General features: G+C 35.5%; 9 protein-coding genes and 1 non-coding gene across 10 annotated transcripts; 7 read left to right on the forward strand and 3 right to left on the reverse strand.

Moving 5' to 3' along the window:
* Positions 1–205: 205 nt before the first annotated feature.
* On the reverse strand, positions 206–1,110 carry BRETT_003211 (uncharacterized protein; the record flags this gene model as incomplete). Its single annotated transcript, XM_041281723.1, has 2 exons — positions 206–528; positions 588–1,110. The coding sequence occupies 2 exons, from the start codon at positions 1,108–1,110 to the stop codon at positions 206–208; spliced, it is 846 nt and encodes a 281-aa protein (XP_041139514.1).
* Positions 1,111–1,633: 523 nt separating this feature from the next.
* BRETT_003212 (uncharacterized protein) lies at positions 1,634–2,089 on the forward strand (the record flags this gene model as incomplete). Its single annotated transcript, XM_041281724.1, has 1 exon — positions 1,634–2,089. The coding sequence occupies one exon, from the start codon at positions 1,634–1,636 to the stop codon at positions 2,087–2,089; it is 456 nt and encodes a 151-aa protein (XP_041139515.1).
* A 671-nt stretch (positions 2,090–2,760) lies between these two features.
* Positions 2,761–4,989, forward strand: BRETT_003213 (uncharacterized protein; the record flags this gene model as incomplete). Its single annotated transcript, XM_041281725.1, has 1 exon — positions 2,761–4,989. One exon carries the CDS (start codon positions 2,761–2,763, stop codon positions 4,987–4,989), a length of 2,229 nt encoding a protein of 742 aa, XP_041139516.1.
* Positions 4,990–5,102: 113 nt separating this feature from the next.
* Positions 5,103–11,768, reverse strand: BRETT_003214 (uncharacterized protein; the record flags this gene model as incomplete). Its single annotated transcript, XM_041281726.1, has 1 exon — positions 5,103–11,768. The coding sequence occupies one exon, from the start codon at positions 11,766–11,768 to the stop codon at positions 5,103–5,105; it is 6,666 nt and encodes a 2,221-aa protein (XP_041139517.1).
* Positions 11,769–14,833: 3,065 nt separating this feature from the next.
* BRETT_003215 lies at positions 14,834–14,907 on the forward strand. The gene has a single exon. It is a non-coding gene; the product is annotated as a tRNA-Asn (tRNA).
* Positions 14,908–15,471: 564 nt separating this feature from the next.
* On the forward strand, positions 15,472–16,965 carry CLB4_2 (B-type cyclin; the record flags this gene model as incomplete). Its single annotated transcript, XM_041281727.1, has 1 exon — positions 15,472–16,965. The coding sequence occupies one exon, from the start codon at positions 15,472–15,474 to the stop codon at positions 16,963–16,965; it is 1,494 nt and encodes a 497-aa protein (XP_041139518.1).
* A 331-nt stretch (positions 16,966–17,296) lies between these two features.
* On the forward strand, positions 17,297–18,097 carry BRETT_003217 (uncharacterized protein; the record flags this gene model as incomplete). Its single annotated transcript, XM_041281728.1, has 1 exon — positions 17,297–18,097. The coding sequence occupies one exon, from the start codon at positions 17,297–17,299 to the stop codon at positions 18,095–18,097; it is 801 nt and encodes a 266-aa protein (XP_041139519.1).
* A 516-nt stretch (positions 18,098–18,613) lies between these two features.
* On the forward strand, positions 18,614–18,940 carry BRETT_003218 (uncharacterized protein; the record flags this gene model as incomplete). The annotated part of the gene is made up of 1 exon (XM_041281729.1): positions 18,614–18,940. One exon carries the CDS (start codon positions 18,614–18,616, stop codon positions 18,938–18,940), a length of 327 nt encoding a protein of 108 aa, XP_041139520.1.
* Positions 18,941–21,154: 2,214 nt separating this feature from the next.
* BRETT_003219 (uncharacterized protein) lies at positions 21,155–22,156 on the reverse strand (the record flags this gene model as incomplete). The annotated part of the gene is made up of 1 exon (XM_041281730.1): positions 21,155–22,156. The coding sequence occupies one exon, from the start codon at positions 22,154–22,156 to the stop codon at positions 21,155–21,157; it is 1,002 nt and encodes a 333-aa protein (XP_041139521.1).
* Positions 22,157–24,508: 2,352 nt separating this feature from the next.
* BRETT_003220 (uncharacterized protein) lies at positions 24,509–26,116 on the forward strand (the record flags this gene model as incomplete). The annotated part of the gene is made up of 1 exon (XM_041281731.1): positions 24,509–26,116. One exon carries the CDS (start codon positions 24,509–24,511, stop codon positions 26,114–26,116), a length of 1,608 nt encoding a protein of 535 aa, XP_041139522.1.
* Positions 26,117–26,325: the final 209 nt, after the last annotated feature.

Genomic DNA, 26,325 nt, shown 5'->3' on the forward strand with positions numbered 1-26,325 from the left:
TTTTTGTATTCTTGTCGCTAATACGTAATTAAACGGCTCTTAAGTCCTAATAATGTCCGAGAAAACGATATTGTTATTCGCATATAATTATGGAACTATATACATTCATACAGCAGTTTCCTAATGATATTTTTTCATTCGAAATAATTTACACAACGAACGATAAAAAAAGTCTATTGTATGACCATAATGTATTACAACATCACTAATGATTGTACTCATAAAGATCACCCAATTTGTTGGCATAGTATGTTGGCTTTTGCTTTGGATCTAAAGCTTCTAACGTCTCTGGAGTCTCTATACCACTAAGAACTAGTAACGTTGATAATCCATTGTTTAATCCAAACAAAATATCAGTGTCAAAGCGATCTCCAATCATGATAGAACGGGACTTGTCAATGTTCTGCGACTTTATGATTGCGTCCATCATTCCTTTGCTTGGCTTACCACAGATAATTCCCTCTCTGTTCACGCAGGTTTCCACGGCTTTAACTACCATTCCAGCTCCTGGTAATAATGCTCCCTTACCTGGGAAGGTAGAGTCAGGGTTTGTGGCAACAAAGTAGATATTTGGGTTAAGCAAATACTGCATTGTGACAGCGATTCTGTGATAATTATCTTCGGATCCAATCCAACAACAACGGCACCTACCTCTGGATCAATATTGTTAATTGGATCAGTTTTATCCTCCATATTCAAAGGCCGATCTAATGCTGGTAGGTGTGTACCACCTAGTGTTTGGTAGCCGGCATCCTGTAATTCAATCTCAAGTCCATCAGCACCTTCAACCCAAACTTTTTTATCCTTTGGAAGTTTAAGTATATCTCTCAAATAGACAGCAGAAGCATATGAACTTCCGAATACTTCACTCTCAGAGACCGTTAAACCGAACTTTTCAAACTTCTTCGAATATTGGAGTCTAGACTTTGTGGCATTATTCGTAACAAAAATCAAATTCTTGTTATGCTTACGTAGCATTTTCAACGTCTCTGCTACCTTTGGAAGCAAACTTGATTCACGCCATAGGACACCATCACAATCAAAAAGAAAGTTGTCGTATTTGTCCAAGATTTCTTGTGCAACTGCTTTTGAAGAAACTTTAACAGTCATTTTGATAATCTGCGTTTACGTACAATTCGCAATTTCACGTTTTTGAACTCTATGACTTGTGCAGTGGGATGTCGGGAAAATGACTTACTTAAATACTACTAACTTGGGTCGTTAAGATCTTGCATGAAATAAATTTACCTAATAAAAAAAGTGTGCGCACGAGCCCAGATCGGTGTTACTGCCTGATTCAGACCACACCGATGAATAAATCGGAACGGTTAACCATCCTCCGGAAAAACATTGGCTCTACGATTGAAAAATAGTGGAAGTTTTCGAATTAATGTAAGGGTGTTCAATGTTCATGTTGTGTAAGGATGCAATTATGGTTTTCTGAAATCATTATGCATTTCACCTGATCCCATCCCCCACCTATTGAAAAATAAAAAATGGCAGCGAATTAATTATCCAACTGTAAGCATATCAAATTCCGAATTTATATTTATGAACCCTTATTTAATATGGATTATTTCCTCGAGTGAATAAACCTAGGTGATACAAATTTCAAAGAATATAATAAAAAAGTATGGGTAGACAAGATTTACCACCAATCAAAGGTTACGAGCCTATTCAATGGAAGAGAAATCTGCCATCTAGGGGTTTCAGACCAAGTATTTGGTTAGGTATGCTAATTGGACTTTCCTCGTATGGTTTCTATAAGTTAATTCAAGGAAACAGGGAAAATATCGAACTTTCAAGAGAAAAATTGTGGGCAAGAATCAACTTGATCCCATTACTTCAAGCTGAGCAGGATCGAGATGTCGTCAGAAGGACATTGAGCTATTATAACAGGGAAGCTGAGATAATGAAGGATGTTCCATGGTGGGAGGTTAGGAACACATACAGTGACAAAAATGAGTTTCAACCTCCTCATACTGTTCTCGTTGGTAAACAATTAGATAAAAATCATGGTATTTACAATGGAAACTCGAGAAATAGATGGGGCCCCGATGACAGTCCAAAGAAGGAAACCAGCAGCTAAGGAATGATTCTTCCTCATTGGAAATTGTAATGAAGGAATTACTCCAAAAGTAATATGAAACTACAAATGCTTTTAAATGCTTGTGCACGGTGGTCGTATGTTAACTCATTTCGGATAATCCGCTTGATCTTTACTTTTATTGTGCTGATCGCACTTCTTCTTTTGCTCAGAGAACTGCGGGAAAATGATGTACGTACTTTATTTATTAACTTTATTTATTCACAAAATTTTATATGAGGTCATGTAGAGGAAACGCCGAAGAGAATGAATGTATGGAGATAGCCGGATTCTTTTTCCCATACCCCCACCCCTTCTTTGCTCATTTGCCGATTTTGACATTTTTGCCGTCTCGTATACGGCAAATTTTCGAGCGCTCTTATCTTGAACATGTTAATTATTATTAGGCTTCTTCCCTTTTTTTTTTATCTTACGTATCGCAGGTAAAAATCAAATTTATTTTTCTTTTTCGCCGTGATTGGAGAGGGAAAGGGAGCATTAACAAATGAAGATACCTGGGTGCATCTAACTCGAGAAATAAATATCCTGTTCTTTCTCAGTTTCTACACAAGCATACACTCCCTAAACCTCTTCGGAATATAAGATTTGTTTAAGCGGTACTTTTATTGTGGATTGGAAAACTGATTCGTACTAAAAATACCTCTTTATTTAAAATGTCCAACACTAACGTTGGCTTTTTACTCACACTTTCTCTTATTGCCACTCGCTTGTATGCTGTTTTTAATAGTATAATATCAGATTGTGATGAGGTTTATAACTATTGGGAACCACTTAACTTTTTGACCAGGTATTTTGGGAAAAAAACCTGGGAGTACCAGCCGGAATATTCAATCAGATCGTGGACTTATTTACTTCCTTATGCACTTTTGAAATACCCCTTGAATTGGCTTCAGAAATCTCTTGAACTCTCTGGAGCCTTTGTTCGGGGAGCAATTCCAGCCTACTCTTATTTTTATCTTGTTCGTTTAGTGCTTGCAGTTGCTTTTTCCTTTGCGGAATGTTACTTGGCTGATGCCCTTACCCTTGTGTCAGGTGAGCTGTCTAATTGGTTTTTGATCTTTGAGATATTCAGTCCCGGTGTGTTTCAAGCTTCTGTGAGTTTGCTTCCAAGTAGCTTTGCACTCATTTTTGGAATGTTTTCTACAGCTTCGATCATTAAATACTTTCGCTATGACATGTTTAGTCATAGAATTGAAGATGATTTTGCTCAAAGCATCGAAAAAGAAGGTGTGTCATCCAAGCAAGAAGTGGAAAATACTGAACATTCGGATTCAATTATTCCTGATTCCACTTCTGATTCTATTGAGACGTCCTCCTTGGATACAAAGCCCGGCCAGGATAATGCAGAGTTTAAGAAGTTAACCACACCACAATTATTTTTGTGTACTTTATACAAAGAGGCACTCGCTGGACGTGATCGCTACTTTGCTCTGGCAGTTGGATCGAGTACAATTGGTGGTATCATTGGATGGCCATTCTGCCTTGTTCTAACAGCACCATTTGTTTTGTATGTTGTCATAAGCATACTGGCTAGAAAGTCACCTTTAAAGCCATTGTCCACTATTAATAGCAAAAGGTGGGCCTTATTTATATACTTTTTAGCCGGTATTGCCTGTGTGTATATGGTCACTTGGACGGGGCTTGAGATTGATTCTCTCTTTTATAACAAAAGAACTATTGTTCCATTAAATATTGTTCTCTACAATGTGTTACATGCAACAAAAGAGTCTGGTCCAAATATTTTTGGTATTGAATCTTCATCATACTATTTTCTAAATTTGCTACTCAACTATCATGTTATTTTTTTGTTTGCTCTTGCAAACTTACTCACATTTTCTTCAGGTCATTTCAAGATGGGATTCAAGGAAGGGCTTGCTGCATATAGATTACCCCTTTTGCTTTGGCTAACTATTTTTACTCTCCAGCCCCATAAGGAAGAAAGATTTATGTTTCCTGCTTATCACATGATTTCTATAAGTGCAGCTTCATTTGCTTCGAAAATTTTTAAGATCGTTGTTTCTAAGAAGAAGGGAATATGTTATCATATTGCACGTTTCGTATTTTTGCTCGTTGTTGTTCTTGGAGGAATCTTAAGAATTACTTCATTAGTTGAAAATTATGGAGCTCCATTATCTGCTTTCAAAGCCTTGTCTTCTCATGATACAATTGTTTATGATGCAGATTCGACGACAATTGAAAACGTTTGCATTGGCAGAGAATGGTATCATTATCCTTCATCCTTCTTTTTGAAGTCAAATCAGCGTCTTCGTTACGTTGAAAATGGCTTTAGAGGTATGTTACCGGGTGATTTTATTGAACCTGGCAGCCATACATTTGGCGGAATTAGAAACTCGACGAGAGTAGATCAGGAGGGATTTAATAATCTTAATCATTATAATCCAGATTTTGCCAATGCAAAGCTTGATCAATGCGATTATTTTATTGATATTAATATGCCTGTGAATGCAGATCTTGGTGAGATTTCTGTTTTTGATGAAGAAGGATCCTCAATTCTTCCTGGGTGGCAGACTATACGATGTGAAAAAATGATCGACCCAGATAATTCTTTTGGTCTTGCTAAGCTCATTCATATTCCGCTTAATGAGATTCAAAAGCTTAAAATTTTCAAGCAAAGATTGGATGAATGTCGTGTTGTTAAGAAGGTCAGAGCTTCAAAAGTTTACTCTTGTTTGTTTGACTCCAAAATTTATGAATTTTTGATGCACAGGAGTATCATCCAGCAAATTATGAACTCGAATCTCTACAAATCTTATGTTATTGCTTCATTATCAAACTATGTTCGTGGTATTTGGCGACATTTAGTCAGTAATTATCCTGGGAAAGTTGTGTATCATAACTTCTGTGTTGCTAGACGTGTTTGAGTATGAGTGCGATATACATCGCATGAAACTCGTGTATAATCTATATACATCCTTTCTTGGAATGTGCTTTTTTAAAGAATTATATAGATATGTAGATATATCAGCAAATATTCTTACTCGAATTTTATTAAGCTTATGTGCGGTTGGTCCTCCGGCTCTTGCAGCGTGGTTTTTGATTCGTCATCATTTTTATTTGAAGTTATTCCTTGGGGTAAATACTTCATTAAATCCCCAATTTGTATCTTCCTCCTCTCAGAAACTCCAACAACATACATTTTAAAGACCTCGGGAGAAATTTTCATTAATTTATGCAATTTGTCCCGTACGTAACTCCGAAATTTGTTGTCATCGATAGTAGAAAACCATAACATAACAGGAATGAATACAGAGTATGCTGTCAATAATCTATTGTCATTTTTGGATAATCTTCTTATAAATGCAACCAAAATCTCAACCATGAGTCTAGGTTCCTGAATTTCATTTACTTCCGATCCTATTACATTAATAATTTCGGGAATTAATTTTGACAATAAAATTTCACGTGAAGGGCTGTTTCTTTCTTTTATCAAAATGTTTATGGTACGTGTTGTCAATGCCACTATGCTTGCATCTTCTGACTTGAGTCCCGTAATCAAAAATCTGCAAATATTATCAAAGTCATTTTCTCTTAAAGTCATATTATTGATCGTCGAAACGAGAATTAATATAGTAATCAATGAGTCTTCATCGTTAATCTCAAGTTGATCATTAATTGTTGTAAAAAAGTTCGTGACATTGATATCTTCTGGATCCACAGCTGCAAAATCTGATAAAATTCGTTTTAATGAAGGTAACAACGTCGAAATAATTTTTTTGTTTCTGAACTTATAGATCAATGTGAGCATGTAGAGTGTGCACGAAAGAACATCAATCTGCATAACTTCTGGAAGAAATTGTGCCATTTCAACTACTGTATCAAAAGACTCTTTCAGCAGTTTGATGTCAGAATCTGTCATTTCAACATGGTCATGAGTAACTTTACCATCCTTCAAAAAAGGTAGAATATTGGTAATATGGAGAATATTCAATCTAATAAGTTCAAAAAGTTCATCCACATCATTTGATACTTCCCTCCCCGTTGAACTTGATGTTTCCTCACGCTTAAAATAATTTTCAAAAATAGTCTTCGAAAGCCTTATAATTTCGAGTTTAACATTATAACTGGAAACAAAAATGAGCCGGTCAAAAAGGTCGATAAATTCCCCAAAGACCAACCTTTTGAATAAAATTGTCAAGGCGATGTCCACACTAAAGAGCTCGTCCAAAGATCGAATAATTATGACCTCAAGCTGATCATCTCCAACTCGATTGCTTGATGATAGCTGTATTAAAGTTTCAATGCACTGAGCCAAAACAACCAAAACGAAATTTGCCGATTCATCCCCCATCAAATCCAAAAAATTTTTAGGGTTTTCTGCTACTGTTTGAGTAGATGCCTTTAAAATGCTTATCCAGCAATGGTTATTAAATATTCCACGAACTTCATTCTTGGTGTTGAAGTCTCTTTCCCCGTACTTTTTAATAGCGTAGTTTCTTAATGAATAAAACCATAACGGAACAAGAATATTGTTATATTTGTGAACCAATGCAGTTAGAGCAGTATCATCCTTGTTACCTTCTGTCTTTATATAAGCCCATGATTGTAAAAGGTAATACCAAACCTTTTCTTTTGAGTTCTGCGTACTAATTTGAAGCTTTCCAATCTTTATGATATTCTCCCCCGTAGAAGAAGTAAAAGAATTATTAATTGCCATATTTTCCAATGCAGAGGTCAAAATCTGAAGAACTCTTCCGACACGGGTAACAGGCGTTACACCGGTAGTGATTAATTTTGATAGAAGTAAAATTGCCTCAGAAACTATGTCTGCGTTTGAGCCCTCTTCAAATGCTGGGGAAATAGCGGCAATTATTTGAGCCTGCTGCTGGCAAAGTAGACTTTCATTTTTTGTCGCCGGATCCTTAACATTGGCGTATATATCTATCAAATTCTGTAGAAGTTTTAAAGATGCAAGTCTTAATGTTGGCATGCCTGATGTGGTACCAATAAATGAGATTCTAACCAAATCAGATATTTTTCTAGCAAGCTTGTTCCTTAATGAAGTGTCTCTTCTAGCATATTCCAGAGTCTCATTCAACATCAAAATTATGCGCAAGCGAAATTCCCAGTTGGTATCCGCAAGCTTCAAACTGAAAGGATTAAGTGATAATGTTTTAGTATTCAAATCACCCTTTAGTCCTGATGACTTTGTTTTCTCGCTGTTTTCCGCGCCATCAGTGTTGACATTGAGTGCTTCCTGATTTCCTTCAAATATGTCATCAGACTCTTCGCTATATTTTCTTGAGGTCTGGCCATTATTGTGAGAAGAATCGTCACCTTTTTGAACAGTTCCTGTATCTTCTGCTATCTGTGAAATAGTAATTTTTGGAATAGTACCGTCGCTTTCTATCCTAATTTTAAAGGCGTCCAAGACAATTTTCCATAAATCAAACTTTTTTGAATCGAAGTAATCCACAAGTTTCGCAACCCATTCAGCCTTATCCGACCCAGACTGTCCAATTAAAGATCTTAATATGTTCCAAGATTGCAGACAACCGTGTTTAGTTTCCAAGCATATCCAAAGGAGGTCTTCAATTCTTGATGGTAATTTCAAAATATCCGAATGAATCTTCAAAAATTGCTGAAGATATTCTAGGCACATTCCGCGTATTCTCACACTGGTTGTCACCGGATAAAGAGTTCCAATTCTCAATTCTTCCCCTGAAGCCTCGAGTGGCATGCATGTTAACGAGCCATTGTAAATTCCAATCGCAAAACTATTTTGTAAAAGGAACTCCAAGTAATGAAGATGAACCGATCCCAAAAAAAGAGTTCTGTCAAACACAACTAATTCCTCTAAGCACTTTAGCATTTCTCTGGAAACAGCTAAAACATGATCTTCATTGAGATATAGCAATGCAATAATTAAATTTTTCAATAGAGTCTTGTGTTCCAAGCTCCAAGTAGAAATCAAAGGCCCGGAAAATCCAACTACCTTTCTAATAACTTTACCGACAAGAACTTCGGAACAAAGGTAGTCTCGACAATTCATATTGCAGCAAACAGTGGTAGGAGAGGATATTCCAAATCTATCATCAATCCAGACTTTTGCCAAAACGTCGAGTGTTTTCCATATGTACGATAAGCTTAAATTTGTAGGAGACTGCGAACTAATAATAATGCTTAATGCATCCATTGAAGCGCTATGAACGACCGGGTGCGGATCTATGCAAAGCATCATCAATATCTGGAGTGCCTGTGGAGAACATGGAATCTTACTTGAGCTAATGATTTCTGTCAACGATTTTACATCAAATGCTCGTATTAATGGATTTTTATCTTCAATTATGGACCTCGTTGTAGAAGAAATGATGGATTGCAACTTCTCACCTGTGTCTATGCGTCTTGTCAAAGCGGCAATCAATCCAATACTTCGGGAATTTATTTCTGACAAATATGAGTCCTCATTGTCAAAATCCTTTAAAGTCCTAGATAATGGTTCCAAAACAGCTACCGAGATAATACTATCGCTAACGTTTTTCTGTATCGCATAGGACAATGCATCATAAATCGCAATAGCACTGTTTATCATTATTGCCTGTTTGCGAGAAAAATAATATGTATCAGCAGCAGCAGTACGTATGACCCGATCATGGTTATTCCCTTTCTTGTTATTATTCAGCAATGCCGAACTTCTAATGTTTTCAATGATTGATTGTTGAACTTTGGTACTAAGAGATGGAAATATTAATGAAAATATTTCGATAGCAAGATCCACAAGTATTATTTCATGACGAACAGGATATTTCTCATCATTTGTGTACCCTCGGGCGCGACCAGCATTGGATAACAAAAACATATAATCATTTGCAAGATTGTGAGAATTTCTCCTGCTCGACCATGATTCTGTATATTCGTCAAATATGGAAACAGGTTTCAAATGCATGCTTGTATCAATATCACCCGTTGTGTTACCCCTCACGATACCTGCATATACTTTAGATATAGAATTAATCTTAATAGTTTGAACCGAAAAATTATCAAACTTACTTGTAAGTCCATAACATAATCTGTCGCACGTTTCATATATATCATACTTCTGATCAATTTGCTGTCCTTTTGCTTTCAAGAAAGATTGGTATACCCCATCATCAAAAATATTTGGATTCAGACCCGCAAAATCATCCACAACTTGTAAAAACATTGCTGAACTTAAATCAGTTTTAACATTCAAATATGGTATAATCTTTATCAATACCGTATATATTCTCACTTGATTAGTCAAAAGTGATGACTTTAATCTTTCAGGGAGACATATTTTAGCCTCTTTGAACATGTTAAAAAGACCTTTAACAAAACTGAATGAATGAATAAGCATTTTATTAATATTTTTGGTGAGCTCTGGTGATAAAATACCTTCAGGCATGTTCTTGTCTTGGCCGAAATGGCATTTTATAGCAAAATCAATATAGCTGGAGAGACACGTTAGTGCGTATGTCTTGATTTCAACAATTTTAATAATTTCCATTACATAATTGATATTTGATTGACCATCAGCTATTGCATCACGAGCAATCCAATCTGGCAGTGAACGTCCAAGAATACTTTTCCATATCTGCAAAATTTGAGTTGAATCAATCCAAAAAATATTTTCTTGGTACTTCTCCTTTGCCCCATAATTGAACAATCCTGACAATAGAATCCAGCTAGTCACTTGTTTCTGATAATCAGTATCGCTCATAGTTTGACTGGAAGCATTTCCAACATGACCTCTTGAAAAATCAGATGACGCATATTTTTTTAAGTAACCCTGGCATAAGGTGAATATGCGTAAATCCATATCAGGTGAAAAAGAAGAAGTCCGGCAATATGTCAAAACTGATGCAGTAAAAAATGCAAATCCAAGACTTTCCTCAAAACTAATTGTTGACTTGTTACCCTTTACCTCTAAAATAGAAGTAACTTCTGAGACAGCTCTGCCTATTAACTGATGTGATAATTCCGGCTGAATCTGAAGTACCTGAATTAAAATTTCGCTAGCCTTCCACTGTAGAGCAGGTATCCCACAATGTGATAGTACAAAAAGCTGTTGCGCTAGCTGTGTCCCAAGATTATCATGGGTCTCACCAATATCTTCTAAGTGTTTGTAAAGGTATTCGCCAATGTGTTCAATAATCAATTGCGCAAATTCTAACAAGGTTAACCAATAGTAGTATGTTTTTTTGCTGCTTTTAAACTCACAAAGAGGTGTAAACAATGTTCTACTAGATAGTGTTTCACTTTTGGCTAAGTTTGATTCTTTGAAAAATAAATGTCCAAGAATCACTAACTCATCGGCGTCATCACCGACTTCCTGAAGGAAGCAACGATAAAAAGCATTTAAATCACGTAAAGTTCTAAATCCAGTTTCTTCCGTTGTCTTATCCGAAATAAATTGATGTTCCTTTAATGATGAATCCCTTGTCAAATTGAGCAGAGTCATATCAAATATCTGATGATATATTTCTGTGAGAATCTGCAGACTTTCAGATGCTACAAAATTTGCCGGCTCGCTATCCGATACAGAAATATAGCCTGTTTTATATGCAAGATTTAATTGTGCAATAAACTGAACTAGTGTTTGAACCATTCCAATTTGAATATTATCCCCTGAGTTAATATGTGTGTATCTATCTGTAATAAAGGATAAACAGCACTTTAGCGCACCTCTAGGATTTCGAAGATTGACACCAAACTTTATATAATTAAAAGTTAAGATATCAGCAAGGTTTTTGGCGACTATCAATTTAAGTTCTTTGTGGTCCGTTTTAAAACAAGAGATTGTCCTCTCTAGGTATTTTGAGCTGGTTATTAAAAAATAATCTGGCCTAGAGCGTGCTTTTTTCGACGAGATACCAGAAAGATAGCGGTCTGATTTTAGGAGTATAGATGTTATGTCAACAGCCTGTATTAACGATGGGACAGGGAATATTGGATGATCATTTGAGTCCTGAGATAATATGTTTTTGCACAATTTAAAAAGCCTAGTCAGCAACTTTTCATTTAAAGTATTTGAATTATTGTCATTTGATAGTATTACGTTAATGAGTTTCATCATATCGGAAACGTAATTTGCCCGAAAAATGTGATCTTCCACCGCAGCGTTATAGTTGTCATAACATTTCACCAAATGTTTATATAATGCAGTTAACATTTCTTCCTTATAGGAGTTCAAGAACCCATTGAAACGTTCGAACAAAAATTGAAGGATAATAACAGCACCATGCTTGAAGCAATTATACCAATTGCCATGCATACTGATTTTGTTTCCTCCTCTAATAAAGACTTCAGTTAATGTATTCACGGCATTTGATAATTTAGAAGAAAATTTTGTATCTGTCTCTTGCAGAAGAGTGTAATAGGATGCTGATAGGTCTCTGCCTAGCAATCTGTACAAGTTAACTGTCATGAAGTTCGGGGCACCCTTTTTTGCGTGATCTTTCTTCAAAAAAAGTAGTAAATTCATTAATTGGTCAGATACATATTTATATTCTTCTGTTTTATATTTGCCAATTTCATTCTCCTCGTACAATAGTAATACTTTAGTAAGATACTGAAATATAGCTGTTTGTGCAGAATTTATGGCCTCTGAAGAGTCATCGACCGAAATTTTCAATTCCAAATAATCAAAGGCCAAATCTTGATGTATCATACTTTGTTTCATCCTAAATTTGTTGAGTAAAAGGGAAGAGAGATCTGTAGTCAATGGTATAACCTTTTTTAAATTTGTAGTGGTTCAATATATGTTCCAGTTGGCGCTTAAATAAATTATCAAAAAACTGTTTTTTTTTCTCGGATCGCATTTCGTTTTTTTTTGTCGGTTCGATATTCACGCCCCAAAAGGGGAAGGAGAGAAAAACAATTAAATTGATCGGATTTTTAAGTAATAAATCCCTATGTTTCACTTAAGTAGTTCAAGATGCAATTTATTAATTCATGATTCTGTCCTCAGAAATTTCTTACTCTAACTTAACTATCCACAAGATTTCTTATACAGTTGATGTTACTAAATTGGTAAATACCTGATTGAAACGTCCAAGCATTTATGTACACGAAGTACCATCTAGCATCATGTTAAGCCGTTCTAAGGGTGTTACTCAAACTCCAAGTTTCTCCATAGAGAATATTTTGCGGCGCTTTGTTTTTATTTAGTTTTCAGATGACCATTATAAAATGCCCAAAGCAACAAATAAAGACCTTGGTCACTGGTTCTTCGAAAGGATTTTTACGCGATAAAAATATATCTTACAGTATCTTCAAATTTTTCAAATTGTAACTTTTAGACTAGTAGTATGTGCCCAGCGTTATATTTGCCTGGCTATATTAAATTCATAAAAAGTAAAAAATGCCTAATTTTTACTTCATGTATTAAAGGTTAGTTGAGCGCTGAACTATAATGCAATGAAAGCATACTTTAATGAAATAAATAATAAATTTTATTACACGTACACAATCGATGACCTCAATGGAGTATGCCTTGCTCAGGAGTAAAAGAAAAAATAAAAACAGAAATATTTTCCTGCAATTTTGTTGTCTGACCGTATTTTCACTATGTTGGACACAAATTTAGGAAGCTACATTAACATCCCGGTAGAGTCTGAAGGGTTTGGTTATTTTAAAATACTATATTCCCACTGTCAACCTCATAAATTACTTCGCATTAAATAATTATTATTATATGTTATTAAATTTTAAGAACGCATTTCTAGATAGTGAATGTCTAGAATAATTAATTACGGACAATTCTAAAAAAAAAAGTTCTCTAATTTGGTATTTGAGGAGATCGGCAGAAAATTAACTTTCCACCTTTTTCTCCCCTTAAATTAATTTTTGCTTTTTATGTAAAACTACTTCACTTCACTTTATCTCTTTAGATGACATGTTTTTCACAAAGAAGCATGGGCAGATAGATCGTCTTCGTTCGAATACCCTCGGAGTGGCAGAGTTAAAAAATAGGTTTATTTTCTTTTATGATGCTTCACACCCAATTTTTGAATTACCGAAGGTAGTATGTCTGTAACACGTACACGTAGCATGAGTACATTTATATTTACCAATATTGGATAAATATGTGGTTGTATTTTTTCCCAACTTGTATTAATAAAATAATTAAGACAGCAAGGCACAAAAAGCTTCTAAGATCTCTCTTAACAGAGACATTCACACTTACGTCTGTTATGCTTGTCGGACATATGAGAATATTACCTAGTATGAGACAATCTATTATTATATGTCATTGAATTTATCTGTTTTGAGATCTGAACTTATTCTTAAAGAACGAATATTTAGAATAATATTTATTAAACAATCCTGAATAAAATTCACTAACATTATGTGTCAGAGTATATAAATCCCGTGTGACATTTGTATCTACTTAATTGCTCACATATCTCTGTGCCGTAGCACTACCGAGCGCGCAGATGCCCAAGGTTATGAACGGGATTGGCCATATAGTTCGGATATAGAAAAGACTTCTGTTGCATAGAATGACCCCCATAACAAAATAGGGTCCTTACGAACACGTTTGTAATCCAGCGAGAACCCGAAGGTTACTCTTGGTTTCAGCTGAAGGTTCACTTCAAGATGGATTTCCTTATATGAATATGTATTGCAAATTACACAATAAAGTCGTCCTTTCTAAGAGACACATAGTATATAAGGAAAAAGTAGTACATACATATAAGAGATATTTTTCCGCAGAAGTGGAATAGGTCATTCTCAGCCGAAAGTAGATTAGGGAGAAATTTATTTCACAGGAAAAATTTCCCCGCGAATTATTTCTTCTATCTGTCTGAACATTAATTTGATTCACATATTATAAATCAAATACCAGTTGAACCTTTATGCGTTATTAACATATGAAACATTATTATAACTCATAGGTTCCGACATTATGATATAAAATCAGAATTAAATATATATTTTTCATTATGTATTGATTACCTCACTATATTTTCCTTTTTTTTTACTTTACTTTACCTCTTTTTATATAACTTATTTATTATACGAAAGGACGAAACCTGATAACCTGTTTTGCAATTGTTAAAGTTAGTGTTGTCGGGACCTATGAGTTATAATAATGTTTTATATGTTAATAACGCATAAAGGTTCAACTGGTATTTGATTTATAATATGTGAATCAAATTAATGTTCAGACAGATAGATATGAGAAATAATTCGAGGGGAAATTTTTCCTATGAAATAATTTTCTCCCTAATCTACTTTCGGCTGAGAATGACCTATTCCACTTCTGCGGAAAAATATCTCTTATATGTATGTACTACTTTTTCCTTATATACTATGTGTCTCTTAGAAGGGACGACGACTTTATTGTGTAATTTGCAATACATATTCATATAAGGAAATCCATCTTGAAGTGAACCTTCAGCTGAAACCAAGAGTAACCTTCGGGTTCTCGCTGGATTACAAACGTGTTCGTAAGGACCCTGTTTTGTTATGAGGGTCATTCTATGCAACAGAAGTCTTTTCTATATCCGAACTATATGGCCAATCCCGTTCATAACCTTGGGCATCTGCGCGCTCGGTAGTGCTACGGCACAGAGATATGTGAGCAATTAAGCAGATACAAATGTCACACGGGATTTATATACTCTGACAGTCCGACACTCTTAACACCGACTAAAACAAATACACAAATCACTTTGTACTTACATAATCTACAATAATTCAGATTCAAATCAAAATAGACCCCCTTCGAGCGTTGTTGTCGACTGGGTGGCCAAGCTGGTTAAGGCGTGCGACTGTTAATCGCAAGAGCGTGAGTTCAATCCTCACCCTGGTCGCTGGGTATATTTTTTTACTTTTTAATTAACTTATTAAAGTACAATCTGCTAATAGAGATAATGTAGTGTATCAAGGAACTTAGGAGAATGGTCTATATGTATCGATGAAGGTAGGTTCAATAGTTAGAACTTCTGAGGCTTACTGGCTCAGAAATAAGAAAATTTCCTAATCAGGACTCCCCATTAAAATCTGTGTTGACAATCACATTGTTGAATTTTTTTTCCTGGACAATGTTTACATCACTTTTCATATAATGTGTGCTTTTCAAGACTTCTTTTAATAAACTCACACATAAAACCAATTCTCGTCCCAGTCAACTTTAAAATTACCTCAGTACTTAAAATTGAACATTTTTAAAACCATTCGTATTATTTTGCATGAGGCGTCATATCAAGTTTTCTTTGGATAGGTACATGACGACACTTTAAAATAGGGGTCGAACAGTTAGTTACTCTTTGCTCTACTTGACGTATGATATACTTGCTAAATTCTCATTTTGCGCTTTGAATTATCATTTTAGAGTTATAGCTTACATTAATTGGATAGTGAGTATTACATCGACTATGGGATCCACAACATACAGCAGGTGGCTTGATGTTAAATCGGACGAGAATGAATGGAAAGAACCAAAATCGAAAGTAAGTACTAGCAAACATCTTACTCTACGCAAGGTACTAGGCGTGGTTTCTGGAAGTGAGTTGAATTCTAGGTCCGGAAATATACAATGTAGGCTTGCCAAGATGCCTTACTTCACTGACGAAAAAATTAAGAGCATTAAGCTAGAGAATAGATTAAAGGGAATAATGAACAAAGGAAATGACCAACAGAAGTTATATAATATTAAACAAACTCCTGAAAGAAAATGTATATCTAGGTCCGGTGGGGATTTTGCGAAAAAATCTTTTAAATATTTGCAGCAGTTTTCAGAGAAAATGAAAGAAGAGAAAGCCCACAATAGTTCAAAGTTATCTAAAGACGCTGCAAATAGATGCAAATCGCTCAAAAAATTAGGGAGGGAGGTACCTGATAGGAAAAAGCTTAAGACAGGTGGAAAAAACAAGAAAGTTTGGCGGGATTTCCCTCTAAGTGATAGTTCATCTGACCATTATGAGAAGGAGGATGTGCGCCGACATACAAATAGCAATGATGAAGGTACAGTCGTACCGATGAGTCCTCAATGGGATGAGACAATTGAAAAGGAGCTGGAGGCTGTGGTTTACAAAATGTATAGATCAGAGCCTGATCCCGAAGATGAAGATACATGGGATGTATCGATGGTCGCTGAGTACGCTCCAGAGATTTTCAATCACTTGAGAGATCTAGAAACAAAATACGCACCCTATCCATATTACATCCCACAGATTCAATCAGAGATTACATGGGACAATAGGGCCACGCTTGTGAACTGGATAGTACAGGTTCATTCTAGGTTCGGATTATTACCAGAGACATTATACCTTACAGTTAATATTATAGATAGATTCCTGTCTAAAAGACCGATATCTCTATCAAAGTTTCAACTTTGCGGAGCTGTTGCACTTTTCATTGCAGCGAAGTACGAAGAAATTAATTGCCCGACAGTTAAACAAATTGCATATATGATATCAAATCAGTATACTACAACCGAGCTTTTAAAAGCTGAGAGGTTCATGATAACTGACATAGACTTTGACATGGGGTATCCTGGTCCTATGTCCTTTTTAAGACGAACTTCCAAAGCGGACAATTATGATACAGAGATCAGAACTTTGGCTAAATATTTTCTGGAGATCACAATCATGGATTCACGATTTGTGGCCGCTCCTCCAAGTTGGCTAGCAGCTGGTGCAAGTTATCTATCATTAAAAATGCTTCATCACGGGGAATGGACCGAGGCTCATGTTTACTACAGTGGATACACAGAAGCTCAGCTCAGACCGTTAGCCGAAATTTTAATAGATTGCTGCTTAAATTACAAGACGCATCATAAGGCCATTTTTGATAAATATGCTTCGAGAAGATTTAAACGGAGTTCATTGTTTGTTCAAGATTATTTAGAACGGGAACTTTACAGATAAATCGATGCTTGAATAACTTTAACAAATTTATAGAAATGCATACATTTTATATACGTGCTGAGAACTTTGTACATCTATCATTACAACCACTAATATTATTAACATCTGAATATTTACTCTTTATATCCCGCCTCTTCATAAACATTATGCATTTATTAAAACTTTTTTTTTGTTTCTGCATTTCTACTTTTGCTTTCAGAATATTATTTTTAGGCAATCACCAAAATTATTTAAGAGAAGGCCTTCCCCTGCTTTTCTAAAAAACATTCGGACCTACTGGAGAGGATTAATTACGGCAAATACATAGTAGCTAGAAGGATTAAGTTGAGAAATGTCATCTAAACTACTTATTCGCGCATTCAGAGCGGCAACAAAGCCCTCACTTGTGAAGGTCATCGGCTTTTCGCCATTGAGTTCCAGAGTTTATCCTGTAAATTTACTATCCAGAAGACAATTTTCGTATACAGCACCTGCAAATAATTCCTCTAGAACAATTTCCGAAATTTTGGGCAGTGAAATCAACACGGAACAGGATGACAGATTTGCGTTGGATGAGCAATTTCAAGACTACATGACTGAACAAGGGTATAAAGCAATTGATAAACCAGGAAATGTGATTACCGACTTGGTTAAGAAAAATGGATCGGAAACGATACATGTTTTTGTTGATACTGCTGCTATAATTGACACATCTTCTACATTCAAAAGCTTGCAAGAACAAATGCAAACAGATCCAGAAGAATTCACTGATTTGGATGATGACAATATAAAAGAATTGTCTGTGACTGAAATTAAAACCGTGATAGAGAAGAATGGAAGGGCCAGCGTTTATGACATTCATCTTTCTCTCCTTGACTTCGAAATTTCTATTGCCTCGGTTACATTTTTTGACCACGCAGAGGATGCAATCAAGGAGTGTAACTGTGTGGAGGAGATCTCATCTTCAGCATATAGCGGACCAGAATTTACAAACTTAGATGAAGAGCTACAGGACGCAATCCTTAAGTATTTAAAAGATAAAGGACTTGGCGATGAACTTTGGGAATTGATAATTGCGTATTCTGGCGTTAAGGAAAACAATGATTACATCAATTGGCTCCAAAACTTCAAGCAATTTGTGGATGCTAAGTAAGTAATCCCTAATATTGCTGCGTATCCAACTGTATTTTGGAATAGCACCTTGTTACCGCAATATTATTGTAAATAGTCATTTGGTATTAGTATTCCTTGCATATAATTACTTTCTTTATTCCAAATATTTTATTTACTATGCTAATGCAGTATATAAATAGTCCAGTAACTTCGAATTCCTGTAAAATCGTGTCTTCTGGTTGTTCCTGTGTGTATTTGAATAGCGCTTGCTTTTTTTCGCAGTCACAGTTGACATGCCGAATTCCTTAAAAATTAAAACCCAGTTCATTATAGGTGCGAGGTGTGATTAATTTATTTATACTGACCTATTGTGATTCTGCCAAACTACCGGATCTATCAATTTTTAGGGGGTTTGAAATCCGCTGAAAAAAATACGGTGAAAAAAAAAAAAGCCATGCGAGCTAAAAGTGTTGTCAGAAGTTTAAGTTGTGCAAGTGAAGCTGGATATATACATTTGCTTCAACTAATCAAAGACAAACTTCTATATATAAATACAATGAGTGAATCCTTGCTTTCATACGCTGCTTTGGTGCTTACTGACTCCGAGAAGGAGATCAATGCCGACAGTTTACAGGCCGTTTTGGACGCTGCCGGTGCTTCTGTTGACAGAATTTGGGTTGAGACCTTTGCCAAGGCTCTCAATGGTCAGGACTTCAAGGATGATTTGCTTAAGTCATCTTCTAATGTCTCTGCTGCTCCAGCAGCAGCAGCCTCTGGTGCAGCAGCAGCTTCTGGCGATGATGCTGATGAAGAGAAGAAGGAAGAATCTGAGGAGGAAGAAGAAGACGACGATGCTGACCTTGGAATGGGATTGTTTGATTAAATCATTCAAGAGAAATTTCACAATTTTAATGTATCATTGATATGCTTGGCTGAGGGGATCGTTTATCCTTAGTTTTTTGGTTGGAGATTGATAGAAAAGTTGTCATTCTTTACGCCGGCGTTAAGTTAGTACCATAATTTACCGGCTTTATTGTTGGATGCTCTCTATAAAGCACTCCATAAATACACAAATAAAAGGGTATATTATTTCTTAATTTCAGCTATAGGTTCACAGAATAACTATAAAAAGGTCACCAACATTATTATTTACTGTATTGTGCAAGTATAACATATGCTCATAAACAAAAATACTCGTTTGTCATATGTATTGCCCTTATTGTAGCGCTCTAAAAGTCCAATACTGCAAGATAAAATTAAGTATTGTAGTGGACAAGATAAAGAGACCCTGTGTTTGACCCCAAGTTCATGTATTATGCCATAGGCAGGGCCTAACCGAGGGTATGCATATTTCGAGACTTGTAGATAAAAAGAACTAAATGGGACTAATGGATGTTGCTTTGTATTAAATATACCCATTGTGCCTTTATTCAAGAAAAGGGCAATATATTGCTTAAGTGAATGGTAATCCGAAGTAAAAACAATCTATGATTCGGCTGTCCAGACGCCGTCAAGTTTCAAAGTGATGGGAATTTGAATTGTAGTGGGTGAAAAATGGTGCTTTTAATCCAACTGAATTAATTCTTTTCCTTTTTTCTTCTTTTGTTTCTTCGATTATCAACCGAGCTGAAATCACTTCCCGAGTCAGCGGGAGAGGTGTAATAATGGAAGAATAAAGCTGAATGATGTTCACTTTGTTTGCTTCTGGGGCTTCTATATATTGATGATGCACTATTATTTATTTTTTTACTCTCCTCAGAGTGAGAAGATACCTTGGGCTTTGAAGGCGACTTTGTCGGGGTTGAGTTAGGGGTCATTTGGCTAAAATAATCACAACCGGTCCCATGTTGGATAGGTGCTGGAGTAAATGTATTCTCATGAGGTGTACAATAATATTGCTTACGTTTAAGCATTTCAATATCCTTCAGTAACATGTTTCTTTCCAATTCTAGACGATCAATTTTGGATAAACTGTCTTTTTTTGATATATCCAAAGACAAGCTAAGTTGTTTTATTTTAAGCAAACAATGTTTCAAAATCTTGGTTAGTTCTTCCATATTTATGTCATTCTCTCTTACAATTTTTTCCGTATTTTTAGTGGCAGAAAGCTTGAAGATGAGTTTATCTAATACCAATTCTAACGAATTATTGGACATTCCGGAGTCATTTTTTGGGATTGGGGATGGCTTTAAGATTCGCTTTTCCGATTTCGTGGCATTAACGCATTCAAATTCATCATTTTCTTGTAAAGTTGAAAGTTGAACTATTGAAGTCAATAGGTTATCTGGTATTTTTGAAAGAAAATGATAATTGTCTTTTCGTGGGTCATGCTTTAACGCCACAGCACAGTTGTCCGTCGCTTGCTCTTTTCCTGTCATCAGGACGAATTCAGATGAGAAAACAATTAAATAAGCAAAAATAATGAATTGTATTGATTACTATGATGATAGAAACTAAATTGGAAACGCTTCATACATTATAATGTTACTTATATATATAAAAAATAGTTTCGTCATCTTATGCGGCGATTTAAAGATGGAAAAATTAAGAAAGAAAATGGGAAAAAACTCATGGAGTAATTTATCAGTCAAATTACTTATTCCAGCATTTTTATGCATCTAATAACACCATATTTGGACATGCCAAAATGTTCGATTATTTTTATCTAAGTCGAATGGTTTGCAATGACGCAAACAATTACTATATAAATACATCACAAAAATAACATTGGAAAAATGGTCATACATGCATGCCTCCTTTAAATAACAAAGAGTGAGCACAATTAAAAAGCTGCGTGTGTGGATACATACTAAATATGATTGCTATACATTAATTTGATTAGCTTTAAGGTAAAGCAGATAAACTCGTTCCTGGTAAGAAATTATTAGTGTAGATAATGGAATAAGACAAAAGTAAAGAAAATAACTATCCATCATGTATATCTGTTGTATGAAACAAGATTTTTTATATAATATAATAAACCTTACTAATTTGACAAATAAAAAATGCCCAACACCAAACAAGAAGTCAATACTGATTGTACTATAACGGTAAAGTATGAAAAACCTCATTGTTAAATCACGAAAGGCATGGCTCATTATTTAAGACGCTTTGGTCTTTCTAATCCAGCCATATCATACATTCTACCTTTAAAGAACTCGTAGACAGGGAAAACAATACACTGTCCGGAGGCAACTCTTGCCACTCTAGGAATGATACCCTTGTAAAACGCCTTAACACCACTTTCTTTAAATAAGGCACGTCCAATTTTGATACCTCTAGAAAAGTTAGATTCATTCAAGCTACCAACCTCTTTTTGCAGTCTTGTTTTAATGGTATCCAATGGATTATTACAGAAAGGGCCAATCGCACCAGATATGAATCCAATCACAGCAGTTTGATAAGTAGGAAGTGTGTCTTTATTTTGCGATTTCTGCAATTTATTTTTCAAATAAGTGTAAGTGGTAAAATTGGCACCTTGGTTAATAGCCTGCCTTCCCGCAGTAAGAGCCACCCCTCTATAAAGGGCTTTGAATCCCTCCTCTTTAACAATAAGATATCCAGCCTGTATCGCATTTCTATACTTTGGCTTAGTGATATCTTTTGCATTGCCATGCTTTATAGCATTACTCTGGGCTTGCAATCTTATTTTAACAACCTCCATGGGATTAACAACTGCACAAGCCTCTGTTACACCTGCTAAAACACCAGATGTAAACGTTGCAATTCCAGAGACATTTCCAGTTTTTTTATCCGACATCATAGATTTATAAAACTCAAAAGATGAAAATCGGATGGCCATTTTTGGAACAATCCCTAATACGACGGCACCCAATCCTTTATATAATGCTAAGAAACCCTCATTTTTGAAAATGTCCACACCTGTTTTCACCAAACCTGGTGCTCTTTGGCCTGGATAGTTGCTCTTTTTGTACAATTGCATTCGCACTTTGATAGTGTCTAGTGGATGACAACATAGTGCTTCAAATAATCCAGCAGTACCTCCAGCAAGAAGATCTATGATTCTTCTTTCCGTTTGAGAGCCTTTGGGCTTCACAGTTGTAGGAACAACTTTGTTATCTGTGGAAATAGATGACATTTGCTTTCGTTATAATGAAATAATCCTGGAATGAACGCAAAGAATTGGTTCCCTTTAGTAAGAGACAAGATGATTCCAGTGAGGGAGATCAAATGGATAAAATAGAGAAAGTGAATAGGAAGACACCAAATATATATATGTATATATTATCTTGAATTTAATAAGTAAGAATATCAAAAATAAAATATTGATAAGAAATGTACATATATATATATATATATATATGCTCCAGTGTCACTACATATTCAAGAAGTCCTGTCAGCATTTAAATGCGACAACCTCGGCCTTCCCCACAAAATTTTTAAAAGGTCAAAAAAATACGTTTGAGGGAAACAAAACTCGGGGGAAAAAATTAATCATCCTGGGACCAGCGGAGATATTTAGGAAAGCAAATCTGGGAGAATGGGACTAAGCAATTTATAAGGAAATTCTGGTGGTTCTTAAAATGATAACAAAAAAGGACAACTGCAAATTGAACATCACAGACGTCAGAGGTGATTCTCTTAATGAACCAATGTATCTAGTTTAATTATGGATATAACAAATCTTATTTTATCATGACGACGGGGAAATAGGAAGAGATATGAGGAGAGAGTGAAAGAAGTGAGAGGCCCCGGGACACTAATTCTGTCACTATGAATTTTGTTAGTATGTGGAACCAAGAAAAAGGGCGGCTGAGAAGTTTGCTGTAATATTGCATTACTATTTGATCATATAAATTTTTATAATATCAAATCAGGTTTCCTGACAATAGGATTAAAGGACAATCGAAAACGGGTTCGGGAAGATGGAAATGAAAATAAATATCAGATCTCTAGTTCTCCGCACTCGGCTTCCTATAATTCTTCTTATTTTTCTTGTCAGATCGCAGTGACTTAAAATTTGATCCTAAGCACTTCAAGGCAATTTCTATGTTGAGGAAAGGCCAAAAAAGCAGTTACCATTTTTTTGTTTAATTTTAATCGGTTCCATTGATAGATGACATTGAATTTTTCCATCTTAATGTTCTTGTGACCTTATTAAATCCTATCACTTACCCCTGCGGTTGGTATTTTTGGGTGTGGCCGTAGCCGCCTTTTGACCTTGAAATTTTCTTCCTCCAATATCCCTGAATTACTTTGTTGAAGAGGATTTTCATAACTTATGGTTTCTGTGCCATTGGCAAACAAAAGGTAAGTTCGTTTATTTTCCCCAAAAAAGTATGAAATTCAACCACTTAAGGTTTATTATTAATACCATAGTATTTTTAATAACTTAGAATAAATCTATCAATACTATATAATGCAAGGTGTCTGGGTTAAAGTGGTTAATATTAAGCCTGTAAAAGAAAAGGAGTATATTTTATCTGATCGATAACCTACATACAAATAGTGATATATATACATTTTATGTTAAGCGCTTTATAAGATAAAACATATGTATCAACCAAGAATAACCGTTTTATAAAATGTAATTCAACCTTAGTATATAAGTAAGTTAAATCTTTCATATTTTGTTTGAGCCGTCCTCAAGTTCATTTCACTAATATCTCTGCATAAACATTTTGATTCCTGAAATTCGCGCATCCCCACATTCTGATTCATACGGAAATAAAAGCCAAGGAAAAAAAAAAATAGAGTTAAAAATTAGTTTTGAAGAGCTCCGTATCAGGGAAGCGCGCATATGTCCGGTAACTTACTCATACATAAAAGACAGGGCAAAAAATAATAAATAAGAGTTGAGTTATGACTGATTTTTTTTTTCGAATGAAAAGAAGAAATGCTCTTAACTTCATTCGAAGAAAAAAAGATACTTAAACTTTGCCAAGATGCTTAACATTAGCAGATGGTAATATGGAATAGTAGGGTGCTCTAATACGATATTGCTTCTAACTATTATTGTTCAAAATGTTACCATGATATTAATAAACTTAGACTTCTTGGTATAAAAAGCACAAGTAATATGCAAGCATGTCTTCCGGTGTCCACGAGTGACTAACGGTTTGAATGTGAACAGGAGCTGTCTTTCTTCCGTCAACGGAGTACTGATCGATTTAATTGGATGAGGAATTTGAAATTTCTCCGCCCTTGCATGATAATTTTTTAAAGCCGTAGAAAAATTTTTCGTCGGACCGTTGGTAGCATCCAAAAAGGGAATAATGCATAAAAATAGTAAAAAGTCATGATTAAATTTCTCAACTTTAAATCCGATGGACCCAGGGTTTTGTCGTATATATACTTGAATGTAATGTAAACGAATTTGAACTTGTATTTAAAGAGGGGTTTAGTTTATATGGAATTTTTTTATTCATAGTTTAAGATAAAGCCGTAACTTAAGGTAAAGGTAAAGGTAATATATTTGGGGTTCACAAACATGACTGAACTCAAATCGGACTCCCCCGAGCACACATTCGAGGAGTTATCACAGGCGAATTCTACAACAAGTGATGAAAAGATAAATAATGCCAGGAATTCTAGTTCGGCAGATGAATACTCTAAAGCGATACTATCTGAATCTACCAAAGATGATGAAAGAAGTGTTCTCGCTTTGAGCGATGATGAAAAGGACAAGGAAATTGAGAAGATGGCTACGGAAATGGGTATAAATCATAAGAAGTTGATGATGAAGATTGATTTTTATGTTGTCCCACCATTTATTTTGCTTTATTTCTTGGCATTTCTTGACAGAGTGAATATCTCAAATGCAAAGGTGTATGGTATGGAGGATGAATTAGGTCTTCACGGCAATCAGTTCAACACCGCCTTGACAATTTTCTTTGTGCCATATGTTTTCTTCGAGGTTCTTTCGAACTATCTCATGAAGATCGTGAGTCCACATCTATGGCTTGGAACAATGATATTTCTATTTGGTATTGCTGGTATGTGTCAGGCTTTCATCAAAAATTACAGCGGCTTGATCGCATGCAGATTCTTCTTGGGTGTCTTCGAAAGTGGTAGTTTTCCCGCTTTGTTCTACCTCCTTTCCTCTTATTACTGTAAGCGAGAGTCGCAAAGAAGATTCTCATTCTTTTTCAGTTGTACTTGTCTAGCAGGTGGATGTGCTGGTGCCATTGCATTTAGAATTCACGACTTAGATGGTGTCAGAGGATACTCTTCGTGGCAATGGATTTTCCTTATCGAGGGTGCTATAACTGCATTTCTGGCCATATTCCTTTACTTTGCCATTGCAGACTTCCCAGAGCAAGCCCGTTTCCTCAATGACAATGAACGTAAATTTTTGAAACGGAAACTTGAATATGATGCTGGTAAGTCCGCATTTGAAGTGAATATGAACTGGAGAGACATTTTGGGATTTTATAAACTTCCTCAGGCTTATTTAACCGCACTTTGCTACTTCGCCTTAGTGATTCCTTCATATGGTTATGCCTATTTTGCCCCAACAATTATAAAATACTTGGGATACACTTCATGGAGCGCCAACGAACATTCAATATATCCATGGATTCTTGCCTGGGGATTCACTTGTATTCTGTCGATTGCTTCGGATAAAGCCAGACTTAGATTACCATTTGCTCTATTTTCATGCATCATAGCTATCGTTGGTTTTGCGATGGTAATGGCATCCGAAGACTACAAAGTTAAGTATGCTGGATGCTTCTTAGCGGTTACTGGCTTATACTCTGCTATGCCCGCTGTTGTTTGCCTTTTTTCTTTGAACTTTGCAGGTCACAGAAATAAATCCGTTGGAACATCCACAATTGTCGGCTTTGGTAACATTGGTGGTATCATCTCACCATGGTTGTTCCCTAATACCGATGCTCCAAATTATCATACTGGTATGGTTGTTTCCATCTTCTTTGTTGCATTATCGTTTGTTGTTACATGCGTTTACACGTTATATACTGTGCGCATGAACAAATTAAAACAGACTCCTGACTATCGTGAGAAGTGGGCACTAAAGGATGAGAGAACTAAGCTAATAGACGGTGATCTCAATCCCGATTTCAAGTATATGTACTAAATGACTAGAATTAACATGTGTTTTACTTTTCTGACGAGGTTCTTTTATCTTTTTTTACTTATTAATATTAATATTTTTGATTTCTAATGTATCTTTTATCTGTCGTGGTCAAGTGTAATGAGTTCCGTCATGGATGAACGCGTAATTAAGGAGTGAGCTGGAAAGGTGTGGATATGATATGATGATGACGAAAAAAAAAGGGAAAGAAA

Source organism: Brettanomyces bruxellensis, chromosome 9, assembly GCF_011074885.1.
Source record: "Brettanomyces bruxellensis chromosome 9, complete sequence".
Classification (NCBI taxonomy): domain Eukaryota; kingdom Fungi; phylum Ascomycota; class Pichiomycetes; order Pichiales; family Pichiaceae; genus Brettanomyces; species Brettanomyces bruxellensis.